The 20,966-nt window shown below is 31.9% G+C and overlaps 2 protein-coding genes across 3 annotated transcripts in view; one reads left to right on the top strand and one right to left on the bottom strand.

Annotated features, from left to right (window-relative positions):
* LOC114337611 (uncharacterized) overlaps nucleotides 1-20,966 on the top strand; it is a 1,328,959-nt gene that overhangs the window by 47,377 nt on the left and 1,260,616 nt on the right. The window lies entirely within an intron of this gene.
* The window catches only part of LOC114327231 (cilia- and flagella-associated protein 206), a 102,091-nt gene continuing 93,615 nt past the window's right edge, over nucleotides 12,491-20,966 (bottom strand). The window contains exons 9-10 of the mRNA XM_028275777.2: nucleotides 20,542-20,677; nucleotides 12,491-12,762 (exon numbers count right to left, since the gene is read on the bottom strand). Coding sequence (XP_028131578.1) covers nucleotides 12,514-12,762; nucleotides 20,542-20,677 — 385 coding nt within the window. The 3' untranslated portion in view covers nucleotides 12,491-12,513. The remainder of the gene's footprint in view (nucleotides 12,763-20,541; nucleotides 20,678-20,966) is intronic.

Raw genomic sequence — 20,966 nt, 5'->3', positions numbered from 1 at the left:
TGTGAGATAGTACAGACTAAATTTTATTCGATTATTGCTTTTAAAAGAATTCGATCGATCCCATACGTAAAGTGATCCCTGTGCGCTGTGCGTAAGAGACTTTTCAAAAATGATCCTATAGCCATGCAGCCGATTGCGATTGTGTGTTTTCGGCAAGCCGTCCCCAGATTGAAGATTTGCTTGTAATAAGAAGCTATGGAATATTAGCCGATTATACAATTTACATTTCCAATTATACATTTCCCGTATCTAGTTGAATGGCAAGTACGGCAGAAACCAATCTACCGAGCGGTGATCTGCAAACGGTAGCAAGGCACGTACCTAGCCACGTACCTTGCTATCGCTCCCGGGATAAAATTATGAAATAGGCAAGTAGGTAGTTTTACGTCGTTTAATGATTGATATTGTAATTTTTTTAAGTTGTTAGGAATTACCATTTAGGTGACAGGATGGATCGGAGGATTCGTTACATCAAGTTAATTATAGAGAACAAATAAAATTGTTTAACAAATTTTCTAATTTACTTTCTGACTCGAAGACATTTAGCGGCGTACCTAAAACAGCACAGATTGAAAGAATCAATTAGTAGTTACATTTTGATGCTTTTCGGTAGAAGTAGAAGAAACTACTGATAGAGGTAACATGCCATTCACATGTATCAATTGTTCTTCGATACGCGTTATGTCTAATATTTATGAGAGGTTTTAAGGTTTTCAGACGTGAGTAGAAGGCATAAGACAGAATATATTTTTGGTGTTTTAAAGGACATATTAAAATTTTTTGGACATCTTCGATATTAAAGCACCCTATGTAACGCACAGCTGAATGTGGCTGAATTTTTATGTTTGTGGGTCACAGTGTTGCCATGATGTTTTCTATATATTTCTTTCATAATTTCAATCAATGTTAAATGTACCTACAAGAATAATAGAATAATAACGTTTACTTCTCCGTCATTATACTAGGTAAAATGACAAATAAGGTGTCAAATGAAAGCTTATAATCCAAGGATAGTACTAAATGTGAGAAATTAGACCTAGATTGTCTGTCCCTCAAAAAATAAGCGTTATATTGGGGATTTCTAATGTTGACATAAAAAGTTGCACTATTTTTTTTTTCTATAAAACATTTTGATCTAAAACTTACCAGAAAACTTCTTTGTACTCTTTACTCTAAAATAAACGTGATTGAGAAGCTAAATTTTGAACTTCGTCACACAACTTTTGCGATTAAACTTTGCAATGCACAAATCCGCACCTTTTTCTTTGAAAAATTCATAACCTTTATCATGATAAGAATAAAAACTTGAGGCAGATACCTTTGTCTTCAGAAATGTTACAGCTATATAGTGTAAAAATTTCAGAAAAAAATATTAAAATGGAACAGAGTTGTAGCGAGGTAAACGCAAAAAAACGTGATTTCTTTTTTTTTATTTTTAGGTTAAAATTGCGATCTTGACAATGTTCCCCCACATAAAATTCAAAATAAACTTCATTTTCGTTTTCAGCACCCTCGAAAATATAAAGTATGAATAAAATTAGCCATTCATCCCTCTGTGGTCAGTATCTCGAAAACTAAGCGCTTTTTTGAGGGTGTCACGCTCGTGTATAATATCACAAAAATTGTAACGTGATAATATGAAAAAATAGAGGATACGGCAACGATGTCACAAGTGATGGTCGGATCGAACGCCAAAATCTACACAGACATATTAGGGTGCTTTAATATCCAAGATGTCCAGTTGATATCAAAAATAAATTGGTAAGGCAAATTTATGACGGCGCTGCCTTGATGCCCGGTGAATTGTATGGTCTCCAGGCAAAAGTTAAAACTATTGCACCAGGCAAAACTATTATTTACTCACTGTTATAAGTCATTGACCTCTTTGACGATTCAAAATTTAAAAGTTACGCCAAAGAATTTTCAAAATATCTACAAGTTCATTAAAAATTATCCATAATTCTTTAATCAAATTAAATAAGAAAATGGATTAACAGGTTTATATGCTGATCCAAATATTTTCGGAAGGTGGGATAAGTTACAAAATATGTATAATTTTATATACTGCAGTTCATTAGGTACCTACAACAAACTGTTCCCGAAATTAATAAATTATTGTGCTCAAATGTGGGCAAATTCTGCCTCAAATGAACGGGATTTCTCTTGTCTCAAAAGAGTCAAAACGTATTGTCGAAACACCATGAAACAAGAGAGAATGTCAAACTTGTCTCAAATTTCAAATGTCAATAGAAAAAAACTTTTAAAATCTCTCCAAAGCAATAATAAATTTTACAATGACGTTATAACCCATTTTGCTACTTCGAAACATAGACTAAATAGACTTAATTTATAAACAGGTTTAAATTCTAAATTTATAGGGAAAAACAACAACAAAAAAAAAATAAAAAAGGAAAAAAAAAACAAAAACCAAAAATTTCCTATGAAATTGAAGCCTTTTAATTAGATGGCATACCTATCTGAGGAGACAAAACCTTGCCGGCCCTGTCCCTAAAGCCACAAGCCGCCACTGTTTTTTATGTTGTTTTGTTTGAGAGTCCAGGCCTCTACACTCTACACTGTATAATAGCGTGATAAATACGTAGTCTCTTAGCATTCTTAATCGTAGAGGGATGCGTATATCTCTGTTGCAGAAGAATTTTCTTATCTTTATGAAGGTTGCCCTAGAAATTTCGATACGTCTTTTTATTTCATTGTTTTGGTCTCCAGTTTCGTTTATTGAAGTTTCCAAGTATTTTTAACTTGATACTTTTTGAATTTGAATGCCGTTTATACTAATATGTGCTGGTTGTGTCATGTTTTTACTGAAGAACATATACTTGGTTTTTTTTGATATTGATGTTTATGCCATAATTCTTGCAAGCAATATTTATGTTTGTAAGTAATCGTTGTAATTCTTCTACTGTTTTTGCAACTAGTACAGTGTTGTCCGCGTATCGAATATTATTTACAACCTCTCCATTGATTACGATTCCTTCGTTTGCTTGCAAAAAGGCTTCCTGGCAGATGCTTTCACTATATACATTAAATAGCAGTGGTGACAAAATGCATCCCTGTCGTACTCCTCTACGTATTTCTATTGAGTGTGATGTCTCATTTTCTATTTTGATGTTAGCTTTCTGATTCCAATATAAATTGAGAATTATTCGCAGATCTTTATTATCTATGTCTTTTCTTTCAAGAATGTCTCTTAGCTTATCGTGGCGTACTCTGTCAAACGCTTTTTCAAAATCGATAAAGCTGCATGTACTTCTTGATTAACGTCTAGGCATCTTTGTGTAAGAATATTCAAACCGAAGAGAGCTTCTCGAGTACCTAGTCCTTTTCTGAACCCCATCTGTGTATTACTAATATCTGACTCCAACTTTTGATAAACTCGGTTGTGGATTATTTTTAGAAATATCTTTAGTAGATGGCTCATTAAAGATATTGTTCGATGTTCTGAACATTCTTTTGAATTGGATTTCTTTGGCAGTGTAACGCATGTAGACAGCAGCCACTCTTGAGGTACAATACCAGTATGATCGGTAGGCAGGAACAAAATTTATTTGATAAATCTTTGTCGATCGCAGCTGCACAGTTTTGTCGTAGTGTGTAGACCGAAGTTGAGGCAATCATTCAGATCGTTCTCGAGTCTTTTGATTTTGATTGATTGATTTATTTAACTACTTTACAATTGCAAATATTGTTTGTAGCAAGTGAAAATACAAAACATTCCAAACACGAACACAGATTAACAGAAAATGATTTACAGCTTATCCCAAACCCTTTTTCCAATGCGTCATTAATTTTTGACGTCATATAAGATTTTAAGAATGTCGCGAATCGCTGCATGATGTTAGTTAAATCTGACTGTTGTCAGAATATTTATATTTGTTTTTATAAATATCAATATATAAATATTTACAATAATATTAATATTAAAAATGCTTTAAGGAAAAAATAAATAAATATAAACTAAAAGTCAAATAATTACGAATGCACGTCATAGATTTAATGGCATCATAACTCACCCGTACAAACTTGACGGCAAACAAATTCATTTCATGTATTAGTTTTTTCACTACTGTCAAGTTTATCAGGAAAGCGCTGTTGCCAAATAAAAAACATACAGTAAAATCTCTGTTAACCGAAACCTTTTTAACCGAAACATCGTTTAACCGAAACGGCTGACAGTTTCAATAATTTCATCAATAAAAGTAAATTTTTATCCTAAAACAATTTGATGTTAATTTGTCAACATTGCTTTCATACAACTAAAGATTGCAATTAATATTAAACATATTACGAAATCACCTCATAGTGTTTTTAATACCAACTTTGACCAAGAATACTATGTAATTTTATACAAGAATAATACAAAAAAATGCTATTTTTAACCGAAATTTTTGTTATCCGAAACTGCCTTCCCCCCAATTATTTCGGTTAACGGAGATTTTACTGTATATTAATTTACCACAGCCGCCACCGTCTACACTATTTCTGTTTGTCTTTAAGAGTGTGAAACCAAGATAACTATCTGTAATATAAGTGTTAAAGTCATGTTGTCCTATAGAAGGTTATGTAAGATTTTTGTTTGTTTATTTTTTTCTTCTTCTTCTATGGCATTTGGGAGATTTTCCCATTTGGCCAGCAACATTTCTTAAAATTAACTCCTAACTAAACCTACCATACAACAAGACTATTACGAAACTAATCAACCAATCAATGATAGGGAAGGGAAAGTGAAGTTGATTAAAAAATAAACTGTCGTTAAAATATAAACTAAATGAATAAAATATAATCAACTATTTTCAATGGGAAATAAGCCACAATTTTACCAAAAAAATGATTTTATTAACGTTAATACAATCTTTTTTTGGTAAAATTGTGGCTTATTTCCCATTGAAAATAGTTGATTATAAAAATGCCACAAGGAAATAGCTTCAAAATAAAATATAATTTGAAAACAATAATTTGACGTTACATTTAACCTCCAATATTATGAGAGACGTCAGTTACCATTTACCATCTCACCAAATATAATAATGACGTCATATACCCGTCACTACGTCTAGCCAATGCAATGCTCGCTGTAATAGGAATGACATGTCAAGAAAATCTGATTATTCTGATATAAACCTGATAATACGTCTGCTTAACTTGGATCCATATGGGAAACTTTTTTAATATCAATTTTACGAAAAAAAGTCATTCTTTATAAAGTGCTCTGCATAGTCTAAAACCTAAGATGCAATCATCAGATATCAAATTTTGTCAACAGTATACGAGGTATGTCAAAAAATATGAATTTCACTCAAGAGCAAACTACCTTTATATTTCACAATATCAAAAATTTTTATTATGAAAAGTTATTTGTAATTAAAACCATATTCAAATATGTAATAAGAGCCTTCTACTTGAAAAAAAAATCTGAACTTTTCCTAAATTACCGATTCCGAACATCATTTTTATTTATTAGACATGTAATAACTCTTTTATTAATAATTTTAGGAAAAAAAGTTATTCTTCATAAAAATCTGTGCATGGTCTAAACCTCAAGATGCAACCATCAGTTATCCAAGTTTGTTAATTTTATACGAGGTGTGTCAAATAATATGAATTTAGAAAGAATTTAGAAAGAATTCTTTTTATGAAGAATAACTTTTTTTCCTAAAATTATTAATAAAAGAGTTATTACATGTCTAATAAATAAAAATGATGTTCAGAATCGGTAATTTAGGAAAATTTCAGAATTTTTTTTTCAAGTAGAAGGCTGTTATTGCATATTTGAATATGGTTTTTAATTACAAATAACTTTTCATAATAAAATTATTTTTTGATATTTTGAAATATAAAGGTAGTTTGCTCTTGAGCGAAATTCATATTTTTTAACATACCTCGTATACTGTTGACAAAATTTTATATCTGATGATCGCATCTTAGGTTTTAGACTAAGCAGAGCACTTTATAAAGAATGACTTTTTTTCGTAAAATTGATATTAAAAAAGTTTCCCATATGGTTCCAACTTACGCACACACCCTGTATAAATCATTGTCGTGAATACCAAGCATTAGAGAGGGCACCTAACGAAGAAGAAAGGAATGATTTCCGAAGTGGAAATCGAAACATCTAAATAAACATATTTTAATGTAATTGTAGTAAATTCTCAATAAATAAAAATAGTAAATAATACAAGTGTTTTGTTCTTAAATAGAGTAAATGGGATGGGGGTAGAACAGATAATATTTATACATAGTAGTATGTAATTGTAAATAGCTCACATTTTACAGTAATTATTGGCATCCATCATTGCTAACTAACCTTTCTGTGCAATTAGGACAATATATGCACTACAAAAATTTTGAAACGAAAATCATGTCAACCCTTTATACCTCCGTTCAGTTCGATACTATACAAGTTTCGAACTGTTTATTTAATGGCCAACTACAAAAATCTGCATGTCATAATTACTTGTTACGTATATTCTGTTCTGATAGAGCCACAACAGTTCTTGAACATTTGCCAAATTTTAGATTAAATCCAGTAAATCAGTAGTGTATTTTATTTCTTATTACAAATGTCAGGACCCTGTGGGACGACATATAGTTTTAATAAGGTACGGGTGTACAAAAGAAACATAGATAGATAATATTTTGAAAACTATTCAATATGAAGAACTGATATGATGACAAATACTACCAAATACGTTTGAAAAACATAAGATAATATAAACGATATACACATACAGGGTGTTTGGTAAAGAATATGGCTTAACCTTAGATTCCTGAGCTTAAAATAGGTCGATTTAAGCTAACTTTTATTTTAGTTATTTTTAAATATTTCCTGACAGGCATGGGACAACAATACAAAATTTGGTAAGTGGTGCTGGTACTGTACACCCTGCTAAATTATGTTAAACAAACGTTTCTGGCTACTACCAGAGGCGTACGACGGGGAAACGTGAATGGTTGACCCTTCCCAAACTCTACGCCACTGGCGGAATTTCTATTTTAGTGCAATTTTTTGATTCTCCAATACTTTCTATGTAAATAACATACTCTTCATTCGTAACGATAAAGCCATTAGTTTTCGAGATATTTAAAGCTAAAAACGAAGGAGCATAATACATTAATCAAAATAAGTGTGCCATTTCACTTTTACCGTCAAATATCTCGAAAATTAATGACTTCATCGTTACGAATAAAGAGTATATTATTTGCATAGAAAGTAATGGAGAATCTAAAAATTATGCTAAAATAGCAGTTTCATCAGCGGCGTAGAATTTGGGAAGGGTCAACCATTCACTTTCCCCTATTGTACGCCTCTGGTATTAACCACAAACGATTATTTACATAATTTAGTAGGGTGTACAGTACTCTATACTTTCTGCCAAGTACCATAAGGATATGTCAAATAGTTTTACAGTACCGGGCACACATAGTTGTTAAAGTTTTAAATAAAGAATAACTTATTAAAAAAAAAGAATACTTTAACATAATTTGACACATCCGTGTGATACTTGGCAGAAAGTGTAGGCACTGTACACCCTACTAAATTATGTTAAATAATCGTTTCTGGCTACTACCAGAGGTAAGACAGGGGATAGTGAATGGCTGACCCTTCCCAAATTCTACGCCACTGATGAAACGTCTATTTTAGCATAATTTTTATATTCTTCAATACTTTCTATGCAAATAATATACTCTTCATTCGTAACGATAAAGTCATTAGTTTTCGAGATATTTGAAGTTAAAAATGAAAAGGGACGCTTATTTTGATTAATGTATTATGCTCCTTCGTTTTTAGCTTCAAATATCTCGAAAACTAATGGCTTTATCGTTACGAATGAAGAGTATGTTTTCTACATAGAAAGTATTGTAGAATCAAAAAATTGCAATTAAATAGCAATTCCACCTGTGGCGTAGAATTTGGGAAGGGTCAACCATTCGTGCTCCCCCGTTGTACGCCTTTGGTAGTAGCCAGAAACGTTTGTTTAACATAATTTAGTAGATTGTACAATACCAGCACCACTTACCACCGGAAGATAAACGGCCAATTAGGAATATCTTGAGAGCTAATGGTAACTGAATCATGAAAATTGGAATGAAGGGGTTTTGATGAGTGAACTGTTTAATGAAAATATTGTTATCTATTTGCTACTTCCGGTTATACCGGAATGGTATAATATGTCTATATGAGTAATTGTAGGGGTTGCTCAAATACATGCCGTGGGCCGGAATGACTTTCAGGGCCTTATATTTAATTAATAATTTTACACACGTTAAAACTAAATCATATTTGTTAAACAAACCGAAATCCAAAGAGTCGGAGATCTAAAGATTTCTTACTTTGGAAAAGAAATTCTGGTCACAGCTTAAGTCGGAGCACTCATATACTTTGCAAAGCAAACGGACGATAAATGAATAGATATTGGGAATCTACAATTTGCATTCCACAACACGTCAATTTATCTAAGCAAAAACCAAACGAATTTGATTCCTTGTACTCAATTTGTGAGTAAACAAAGCTAAAAAAACGACAATTAAACATTTTGTTTCAATGCAGAGACCACCACCATTCGTTTATGCACATTTCATCCTCTTGGACTCATCAGAGTAACTCTTGGTTTGCTGTCTGAATCGAAACCAAATCTTTCTGTCATGCTAGCAAACTATTATCATCGCTATGGTGTTGCTATCTTAGTTGCAAAAAAGGTCAACTACTATGAAGTAAGTTTTACTCCTTATTCTCATAGAATCGTATCATTAAAACTTCAGTCTAAGAAAGGTATAGTGAATTTTATTCAAGTCTATGCTACGACGGCAGATAAAGAGGAAGACGAAATTGAACTATTTTACCATGATTTGGAACAAGTCTTAAAGTCAATGAAGAGACATCACACTACAATAGTAATGGGCCACTTCAATGCCAAAGTTGGCCAGGGTAGAGTGGATGGATATGTGGGTGAATATGGTCTAGGAAATAGAAATGAACGTGGTGACCGTTTAATACAATTTTGTCAGATGGAAGAATTTGTAATAGCTAACAAACTCTTTAAGCGACCAAAAAGAAGATTGTATACATGGAAATCTCCCGGAGACACAACCAATAGAACAATCCGAAATCAAATTGACTTTGTCCTCATTAGAAAAAGATTTCGTAATTCTATACTTTCTGCCAAAACTTACCCTGGAGCAGATATCGGTTCAGACCATAACCCCATAGTAGTCACATTACGAATCAAATTAAAGCTGATTAAAAAACCCACGCAAAGTAGAATTGATGTTAAGAGATTAAGAGAACCACAAACAAAGGAACAAACTGTAAAAACTCTTACTAAAAATTTACATATTGCCCAAGAACTGAATAAAAGTAGCTATAACATTGATCAGAAATGGGAAAATATAAAACAAGCAGTAATTAAAACAGCGAGTGAAAACTTAAAACCAAAGAAAAGAAAACATAAAGACTGGATGACTGAAGAAATAATATTATTAATGAATGAAAGAAAATCATTCAAAACAAAAAATCCAATTAAATATAATGTAACCGATAGATTAATTAAAAAGAAAATAAAAGAAGCTAAAGAGAGAATGTTACATGAGCAGTGCCAAGAACTGGAAGAATTTGAGAAAAAATATGACTTTTTTAACATGCATAAAAGAATTAGAGAACTAACAGGAATGAAAAAAACATTTCAAACTAGGCAACTAAGAGATGAAAGTGGTGCACTTATGACAGATATAAACCTGAAAATGCAGAGATGGACACAATACAGGGTGTAACAAAAATACAGGTCATAAATTTAATCACATATTCTGGGACCAAAAATAATTCGATTGAACCTAACTTACCTTAGTATAAATGTGCACACAAAAAAGGTTACAGCCCTTTTAATTTACAAAATGAAAATCGATTTTTTCGAATGTATCGAAAACTATTGGAGACTTTTTATTGAAAATGGACATGTGGCATTCTTAAGGTAGTAGCATCTTAAGAAAAAATTATAGTGAAATTTGGACACCCCATAAAAATTGTATGGGGGTTTTGTTCCTTTAAACCCCCCCAAACTTTTGTGTACGTTCCAATTAAATTATTATTGTAGTACCATTAGTTAAACACAATGTTTTTAAAACTTTTTTTGCCTCTTAGTACTTTTTCGAAAAGTCAGTTTTTATCGAGATATTTCGAATATTTGTCAAATCCACCACATATTTGTATATGGTTAAGTACGATTATGGACACTTGGTAATAATATGAACATTTATTTATGATTTAAATTTTTAGGGATATTTTGAACCATTTTAAAAAAGAAGTCACATCTCTATAAAAGGTGCCTTTTCGAAAAAATACAAAGAGGCAAAAAAGTTTTAAAAACACTCTATTTAACTAATGGTACCGCAGTAATATTTTAATTGGAACGTACACAAACATTTGGGGGGTTTAATAGAACAAAACCCCCATAAAATTTTTATATAAACATATTGAAAAATAAGCCTCAACTCGATAAAAACTGCCTTATCGAAAAAATACAAGGAGGCAAAAAAGTTTTAATAATATTGAATTTAACTAATGGTACCACAATAATAATTTAATTCAGACGTACACAAAAGTTTGGGGGGGGGGGGGGTTTAAGGAAACAAAATCCCCATAAAATTTTTATGGGGTGCACAACTTTCACTATAGTTTTTCTTTAAGATGTTCCTGCCATAAGATAATTTTTTTCAATAAAATAAAAAATCTTCAATAGTTTTCGATATATTCGAAAAAATCGATTTTCATTTTTTAACTTCAAAGGACTGTAACTTTTTTTATGTGCATATTTGTACTAAGGTAAGTTAGGTTCATTCGAACTATTTTTGGTCCCAGAATATGTGATTTAATTTATAACCTGTATTTTTGTTACACCCTGTATATAGCACAGCTTTTTGAAGACACAGAGAGAACAGAAGCACCAAAAGAATTTAAAGATGATACTGGACCTGACATTATAGGAGAAGAAGTCGAATATGCAATGAAACAAACTAAAAGTGGTAAATCTCCCGGGCCTGATGAAGTTACTATCGAATTACTCAAAATTGTGGATACTGAATCTGTTGACCTTCTTTTGGATTTATTTAACACCATATATATAACAAGTATAATACCTAAAGAATGGCTCCAATCGACATTCATACTGCTACCCAAAAAAGCCAATGCAGAGGAGTGCAATGAACATCGCACCATAGCCTTAATGAGTCATGTCTTGAAATTGTTTTTAAAAGTGATTCACAATAGAATACATAAGAAATTAGACGAAGGCATAAGTGATACACAAATGGAATTTAGGAAAGGTCTGGGAACACGGGACGCACTGTTTGCAGTAAGTGTTCTTTCGCAGAGATGACTAGATATGAATCAGGAAGTATATGCCTGTTTCATTGATTTAGAGAAGGCATTTGACAAAGGCAGCATAATCGTCTCAAAGAAATTTTGTTAAATAAAAACATAGACAGTAGAGACATTAGAATTATATGTAACCTCTATTGGAATCAAACAGCAAACATGAAAGTTGAAAATGAACTGACTGAGGATATCCAGATTCGTCGTGGGGTGCGCCAAGGGTGTATTTTATCACCATTGTTATTTAATTTATATAGCATTTATAAAAGCACAAAACAGCAGAGTTAGACTAATACTGGATAATACAGAAATTGAGCAAATATCTTCGTACAAATACTTTGGAGCATGGATCACAGAAGATACTGATCAGACAAAAGAAATAAGATGCCACATTGAAATTGCACGATCAATTTTTAACAGAATGAGGAAACTTTTCTGTAATCGCAATATCAATATAACGCTCCGGATAAGAATGCTTCGTTGTTATATTTTCTCCACCCTTTTGTATGGGGTTGAGGCATTGACACTAAAACAATCCAACATTAAAAACCTGGAAGCATTCGAAATGTGCTGTTATAGACGTATTCTGAAAACATCATGGACAGATCGTAAAACAAACGCAAGTGCTCGAACAAGTAGGAAAACAATGCGAAGTTTTAAATTCCATAACAATCAGGAAGTTGGAATACTTGGGGCACATCATGAGAGGTGAAAACTACGAACTATTAAGGAATATAATGCAGGGCAAAATCAAAGGCAGAAGAAGCGTAGGAAGACGTAAAATCTCGTGGCTACGCAATCTCCGTGAATGGTTTGGATGCAGCTCAATTGAACTATTCCGGCGCGTAACCAACAAAATTATAATTGCCAGAATGATTTCCAATCTCCTATAGAAGCGGAACTTTAAGAAGCAGAAGCAAACTATTAAAAATAATTTTCAACAGACAAAACTGCGATATCTTGTATAAACAAAGAACGAAATCCAAAGAGCCAGATATCTAAAGATTTCTTACTTTGGAAAACAAATTCTGGTCACAGCTTAAATCCGAGCTTTCTTTTGCCGACCTTTTTCTGTTCATATTTGTTAAATTGTCGAAAGAATGAATACTAGTTACTGACTATTTATTTATTTATTCATTAATTTTTTGTAGTTCAGATTTAAACTCCCAAAAAGTTAGATTTAGGTGCGCTTGCCGTTTTCCTTCCCTGTCATTTCTTAAACCATAGATAAAAGATAAAGGTGTTGGTGTATTTGTAGATTTTTTAGAGGTGGTAGTAACTTGCTTATCTTTTTTGGTATAGGTCTGGACGTGCGAAGTATTCTTACAGAAAGTCTTATCTGTCATTGTGCTTACTGTCTTGCAACTTTGAAGTTTTGCCTAAAATATTAGATAATTTGTATAGAGTGTGTCTGCATAGCTTGGAATCATATGGGAAACTTTTTTATTATCAATTTTACCAAAAACAGTTATTCTTCAAAAAATGCTCTGCATAGTCTAAAACCTAAGATGCATCATATATCAAATTCAATCAACAGTATACGAGTTATGTCAAAAAATATGAATTTCGCTCAAGAGCAAAGTACCTTTCTATTTCACAATATCGAAAATTGTTATTAAGAAAAGTTGTTTGGGATTAAAAACTATGTTGTAATATGCAATTTCATTCTTCTAATTAAAAAAAATAAAAAGAATTTCTCAAATTAGGGACCCCCACCATGATTTTTATTTATGATAACTCCGTTATTATTAATGCTACGAAAAAAGTTATTCTTCATAAAAAGTTTTGCATTATTTAGCAACTAAGATTCAATTATAATATATCAAATTTTATCAATTTATACGAGGTATGTCAAAAAATATGAATTTTGCTCAAGCGTAAAGTACGTTTATTTTTCAGAATATTGAAAATTGTTGTGATAACAAGTTTTTCGGAATTAAAAACTATATTATATTATGCAATTACACCCTTCTTATTGAAATATTATGACTATAAAGGTACTTGACTCTTGAGCAAAATTCATATTTTCTGACATACCTCGTATACTGCTCATAAAATTCATGAAATTTTATGATTGCATCTTAGTTGTTTTTAGACCATGCACACCTTTTTATAAAAAATAACTTTTTTTTCGTAAAATTAATAATAACTGAGTTATTATAAATAAAGTGATGTTGTGTATCTGTAATTTGAGAAAAATTATCATAAGATTTTTGGTTAATGAGACGAATGTAATTGCATGTTGTAACATAATTTTTAATTCCAAATAACTTTTCTAATAATTTTCTATACAGGGTGATTGATTAGTGTGAGGAAGCCTAGTAGATCTGTTATAGTAAAAATTACAAAAAAAGGTTATTGACAAAAATTGTAGGCAGCTTTAAACTTTACATTTTAAAATTAGTTACAATCTTATAGGGTGTTCCATAAAATGGTGGCAGACCAAACTTATGTTTTTTTAAAGGGAACACCCTGTATTTTATTTTAAATTTGAAATCTGCTTCACTTCCACATCACAACAATGTAAAGTTTTATTATGTCATACTGGGATATTATACTATTTACAAAGTTATAACCAATATTACCTGAAAATCGTATCAAGTTTAACTCCTTGTATAATTAAAAAGGAGTATAGGAACATTGATCTATTACAACCATAGTTTTTTAATAATTGTTAAAAATTATAAAACATATCCTCTTTCATAATATTCGTTAAATCAAATACAGGGTAAGTCAAAATGCAAGTACATTATTTTCTTGGTAATTTTAAATAGAACACCCTGTATTTTATATCACTATCGAAAAGTACTAATATCGTATTTCAAATTTTATGAAGTACTTCCTATACCTAAATTTATCAGTTTTCTAGATATTTTTATTTTTCCATCAAAGTATTAATTGGGTAGATATTTTAACGTTTACCAATAATTATTGTGACTTGGCCATGATTGATCTGTCAGAAACTGACAGTTTGACATTATTGTTTATTAATTCAGTAATGAAATACCGACACAGAAAAGAAAACAATTTATTTCAAATAAAATTTATAAAGAATAACCTACGGAAAATTAAAAAAAAATAACAACACAGAAAAATAAACAACAACAGTAATTTTAACTTATCTTACTTAAGTAAGGTGTTCAAAGTGACCTCCCAAAACATCTATGCATACTTAAAAGCGGTCATTGAAAGAGTTGCTTACATTACTAAGCATTTGTAAAAAAATATTTTGAAATGCAATTCGGATTCTATTTTTCATATCATCCCTTGTTGTTGGAGGTATTTTATATACTTCGTTCTTAACGTAACCCAAAAAAATGAGTCCATTTTATTGAAATCGGGTGACCTTGGGGGCCACCTTACCGGTCCATCCCTTTGGATCCGTCTTTCACCAAACTGATCATTAAGTTCACCACGTACTAATTCGTTGTGGTGCGCAAGAGCACCGTCATGTAGAAACCACATTTGTTGACGTATATTAAGTGGAACCTCTTCTAATAATATCAGTAACTGATTTACGATAAAATCTAAATATATCTCACCATTTAAGTTATCTTCAAAAAAATATGGCTCTACTACATGGTTACCGACGTTACCTCCCCACACATTTAGAGATCATCTTGTTTGACTATGTGTTACTATGTGGTATGGATTACTTGTTGAATAGTAGTGAAGGTTATACCTATTAACAGAACCGTTTCGATGGAATATAGCTTCATCACCAAATAGGACATAATCAAAAAATCTCTCTGCTCATTAATTTTTTCTAAGGCCCATTCACAAAATACTATCCGTTTGTGAAAATCATCATTATTTAATTCTTGGTGCTTTTGAATATGATAAGGGTGCATCTTGTTTTTAGATAGAATGTTTTGAACAGAGTAATAACTAAGTTCTTGTTCATTGGAAATACTCCTTATACTTGTGTGTGGGTTTTCTGTAACTGCCATCAACACACTCATTTTGTTTTCCTCTGTCACACTAGTTTTTGTTCGTTCATGTTTTTCATAATTCACTGAACCAGTGCGGTTAAATCGATCTTTCAATTTTTCAAATGTATCTTGTCTAGGTTGCCGTCTATCTGGAAACCGTTCTTGATAAATTCTAGCTGATAGTAATGAATTTTTATTGCAGTCCCCCAAAATCCAGATCATATCTACCATTTCATCAGTAGTAAAATTCATTATTGCTAATTTAAATTTAATTAATTACTGACTTACTAAATAATAATTGTAGCTAATTTACGGTGTACCCCAATACTGAATTAATAAACAATAATGCCAAACTGTCAGTTTCTGACAAATCAATCATGGCCAACTCACAATAATTATTGGTAAACGTTAACATATCTACCAAATTAATACTTTGACGGAAAAATAAAAATATCTAGAAAACTGATAACTTTAGGTATAGGGAGTACTTCATAAAATTTGAAGTACGATAGTAGTACTTTTCGATAGAGATATAAAATACAGGGTGTTCTATTTAAAATTACCAAGAAAATAATGTACTTGCATTTTGACTTACCCTGTATTTGATTTAACGAATATTGTGAAAACGAATATGTTTTATAATTTTTAACAATTATTAAAAAACAATGGTTGCAATAGATCAATGTTCCTATACTCCTTTTTAATTATACAGGAAGTTAAACTTGATACGATTTTCAGGTAATATTGGTTATAACTTTGTAAATACCCGGTATAACATAATAAAACTTTACATTGCTGTGATGTGGATGTGAAGCAGATTTCAAATTTAAAATAAAATATAGGGTGTTCTATTTAAAAAAACATAAGTTTGGTCTGCCACCATCTTATGGAACACCCTGTAAGATTGTAACTAATTTTAAAATGTGGAGTTTAAAGCTGCCTATAATTTTTGTCAATAACTTTTTTTTGTAATTTTTACTATAACAGATCTACTGAGCTTCCTCACACTAATCAATCAGTATAGCGAAATATAGAAAATTTTCTTTTACGTAAATTTTAAAATTTACGTAAAAATAAATTTTTTATATTTATTTTTACGTACTTTACTTTTGATCGAAATTCATATTTTTTGACATACCTCGTATACTGTTGATAAAATTTGATATCTGATGATTGAATCTCAGGTTTTAGACTATGCAGAGCAGTTTATGAAGAATAACTTTTTTTTGTAAAATTTATAATAAATAGTTTCCCCATATGATTCCAACTTATGCAGACACACTATATAATAACTGAGATATTATGTTTATTAAAAAAAAACAACCTGTTTGTACTTAATCTAATCTACTACATTCCTGTACTAGGTATTTATAATAGTTCATTTTAGAAACCAATAATTGATTTTGCGCACTTCACTGATGTAGTTAGGTTTACTCTCCGAAGTTAAACTTCAGACGAGTGGTTGCACTTGAGCCTACTGTACAAGAAATTTTAACACTTCACTGTTTATATTGTTATAGGATCGTTACTTGTGACATTTTTTCTTGACAATCTATTTTAATAGTTTCCTTCTTCATAAAATGTGCCCTCTCCTCAATGGAGGTTGGCTACTACAATTATTGCAAACTCTTCTCTGTCTTCAGCAGTTCTTATCAGCTGTTCAAAATTTAGCCCTGTCCAGTGTCGGATGTTTCTGAGCCACGATAGTCTTTTCCTTTCTAGTCCTCTCTTTCCTAGTGTTTACTAGTGTAAAAAGTTGTCTTTCCTTGCGTATTCTATGCAGCACTTCTTGGTTTGAGGTATGCGATGTCCACGAAATTTTGAGGATTCTCCGGTAAATCCATATTTCAAAGGTCTCCAATTTATTTACGGTTGATGTTTTAAGTGTTCATATCTCAACGGCATAGAGAAGAGTCGACCAGACGTAGGCATTGTGATAAACATAGTCGAACTTAGAGTTTTATTCGAGAATCACAAAGCAGTTTCCTGATTTTTTCGAAACCTTTTCTGGCCTGTTCTATTCTCGATCTTATTTCTAGATCAGCATTTATGCCGCTATCGATCCAACATGCCGAGTACTTAAATATATTGACCTGTTCTAAAATGTGCCCATTTATTGTGCAAGGTTGAGGTATGTTTTGGTTTTTTCGGATTGACATTACTTTGGTTTTTTTAATGTTTATCTTCATACCAAATTGCTCACAGGTCGAGTTGGTTTTGTCGATGAGTCGTTGTAGACCCAAATCGGAATACGCAATCAACACCGTATCATCGGCGTATCTGATGCTGTTGATATTTACGCCATTCACCTTGACTCCATCCTTGGAATCCTCTAGTGCCTCTTTAAATAGAAACTCGGAGTAAAGATTAAATAGCAGGGGCGACAGAACACATCCTTGTCTAACTTCCCTCCTAATTTCTACTTCTGCGGATGCGGAACCTTCGATCCTAACTCTGGTGTTTTCGTTCCAGTACAAGTTTTTTAGTAATTTGATGTCTTTTCCGTCTAAACCGACTTCTTGCAAACGTTCTAATAGTAGGTCGTGTCTTGCCCTATCTAATGCTTTTAGTCGAAGTCTATAAAGCATATAAATTTCTCTTTCTATTGGTCGTAGCATTTTTGGGGGAGAACTAGTAAACTGAAGAGGTCTTCTCTCGTTCCCATATGCCGGCTCTGAATCTAAACTGATCGTCTACGATGATTGTTTCGCACTTTCTATAGATTTTATTATGTACGACTTTTAATAGGAGTTTTACTGCATGACACATAATAGTTTCCTAACGGAGTTCATTATGTAGGTCTTTTTTGCTGGTATATCACAGTGCGTTGACTATATTCCTTTGTATTTAGTTTTGGGTTCTTTAAAACCATATTGATTCGAGCATTTGTTTAATGTTGTTCTGTAGCTATTTCCTTGTGGCATTTTTGTAATCAACTATTCTAATGGGAAATAAACCACTATTAACTAAAATAGTTATTTATGTACCAAGTCAGTAAAGTGACTCTTTATCGAACGAGTCGGATATTACGAGAAGAGCGAGCGTAGCGAGCGAGTCGAGTAACAGACGAGTTCGATAAGGAGTTTTGACTGACGTGGTGCATACAAAATTTTATCGCCAACGTATTTTTTTAATTTAATGTCGTCCGAACCACTGGGGTTATAAGAGACAACAATGGAAAATACATATTAAAAATAAAAACAGATTATAATATTAAGTAGATACATATGTAGTAACAAAAAGTATACCTTAAAAATTTGTGATACAATTAAATGTCTTTTATTCCTATTTCCGTTAAAAAACCGTATGATATTGTTGATATTTGTATTGTCTCTAAGAATCTCAGATATGTCCCTGGGAAGGTTGAGTTTACTTCTCGTTTGCTGGCATATTTGACAATCGGTTAAGATATGTTTTATTGATATAAAATAATATTTGCCAACATAATTTAATATTGTTTTTAACACTTACTTGCAATTTACAATTTAACTTTTTAAATTTTAGAAGACATAATAATTTCATGGCAGTGATGACAGATAACTTGCAAGATGGCCGCTTTCGATTTTTAATCGATATAGTTATCAATATTGATAGTTGGAAGCATTTGAAATGTGGCTATATCGGATAATTCTTAAAATCCTATGGACTGATAGGGTCACAAATGAGGAGGTTCTTAGAAGAATGGGGAAGAACCGAGAAATACTAACCACCATCAAATCTCGAAAGTTGGAATACTTGGGACACATTATGCGAAATGAATACAGATATGCCCTCCTACAAGCCATCCTGCAAGGAAAAATATTTGGAAAGCGAGGTCCAGAAAGAAGAAGAACATCCTGGTTAAAAAACCTCAGAACCTGGTTCAACACAACATCTCTGCAGCGTTTCCGCGTTGCTGCAGAAAAGGTGAAGATTGCCATGATGATCGCCAACATTCGTCACGGATAGGCACATCAAGAAGATCAATATTGAATAATTACTAAATCGGTAAAGTTTAAGGGGATGGGACGTATTTTCGGCTGCAATGGTATTTAAATGGGGATTCATTTTTTTCGAATCCTGAGAAAACTAATAAGTATTTTTGAAAAATTTAAACGCAGAATGAAAGATTATGTTCTTACCGAGGGCCGAAAGTCCCTGAGAACTTCTATAATGTTTATTTTAATAAGTTACAGGGGTGAAAAACTAAGAGAAAATGTAGTGTGATTTTTAATTTCAAATATATCATTCAAAAGAAACTTTTTATTAATTCTAAGAGACTTTCGGCCCTCGGTAATAAAGTAATATTTCATTCTGCCTTTAAAATTTTCAAAAATACTTATTAGTTTTCTCAGGATTCGAAAAAAATGATTACATTTAAAATACATTGAAAATTTTGACAGGCGTCAAAATGTTTATTTTATATGAATATAATTACAAAATACTACAGAATTTCACTTTTTGACATAAATTTAATTGATAATGTCGCAAATTGCTTACAATATTTTTAATAATTAAAGTAAATAAATTGTAAGTCCACTTAAATACTCGCCATTCGATTACTGTCATCGACCACTTACATTCAATCTCGGTTAATTTGATTAATCGCGGCAGGTAAAGTAAAATTCTTCTTTCAGTACAATAAAGTGTTACTTTACTGCCGCAAATGAGTGCAAATGAGTACAATAATGAATGACTTTAGTGACGGTTGGCGATAAAATGATTTTATCGACGTCCACATCGGATGCTACATCGGACAATACGTTAGTATTTTGACAAATCGATCCGATGTGCACGTCAAAACGTTAATAACATCATTTTTTTAGTTAATTGTGGCCTGTTTCCCATTAGAATAGTTGAGCATTTGTTTGTATACTAATATGTATCTTGTTTTTGATTGTAGTAAGTTATGAGGTTCTTTCTAATAATCGTTATAGCTTTTTATATTTCAGATTCAGTTGTCTTTTTAATATGTTCGTGAAATTTTAGTTTTCTATCCAGATATAATAGTATGGTGGGGGGCCCAAGCGGAGATTTTGCGCGAGCGTGTCCGAAAATCACATGGGGGGAAACCTTGTACCCTGTAATGTACCCCTACCATACGTGGACTCTTAATCCAGGGGCGTGCGTTAATCTATCCTCAGTTAACTGGACGCGGACTATAATAATTAGGGAACCGGCATGTCCAGTATACGGGACGCCGGTCGTCAAAGTGTTAAGTAATAAAACTCATGATAATAAACTTACCACTTGCAAAGCCTGTGCTCTATGCCACCATAGGCTATGATGATAAGATCTGTCAATATGGTCTTCTATATCAGGCTCACACTGACATTCACGCTCAGCGTAGGTTACAGTCTGATCATTATCCATTGTAACTAAGCTAAAAAAAGTCGGAAAAAATAATTTTTGGTTGGTTTAAATAATTTTTTTTAAATCGCTGACTTAACTACACCTTACATAAATCGCGGAAAGGCAGTCACTGTAACAGTTACAAAATATATATCGACATTCTACATCAAACCATTGTTCTTCAGTTTTTTTACTTTTTCTATATGGCCAGGACTTCTTTTGCGGTTTCTTCTATGATGCTTTTACACATTTCCTATTCCGTATTTATTTTTGTCTGTTTTCTCTTCTTTTGTTATCATCTCTTTATATTTTCTTTTGTT

Source organism: Diabrotica virgifera, chromosome 4 (genome assembly GCF_917563875.1).
Source record: "Diabrotica virgifera virgifera chromosome 4, PGI_DIABVI_V3a".
Taxonomy (NCBI): Eukaryota; Metazoa; Arthropoda; class Insecta; order Coleoptera; family Chrysomelidae; genus Diabrotica; species Diabrotica virgifera.
This window is presented reverse-complemented; position numbering and strand designations above follow the sequence as displayed.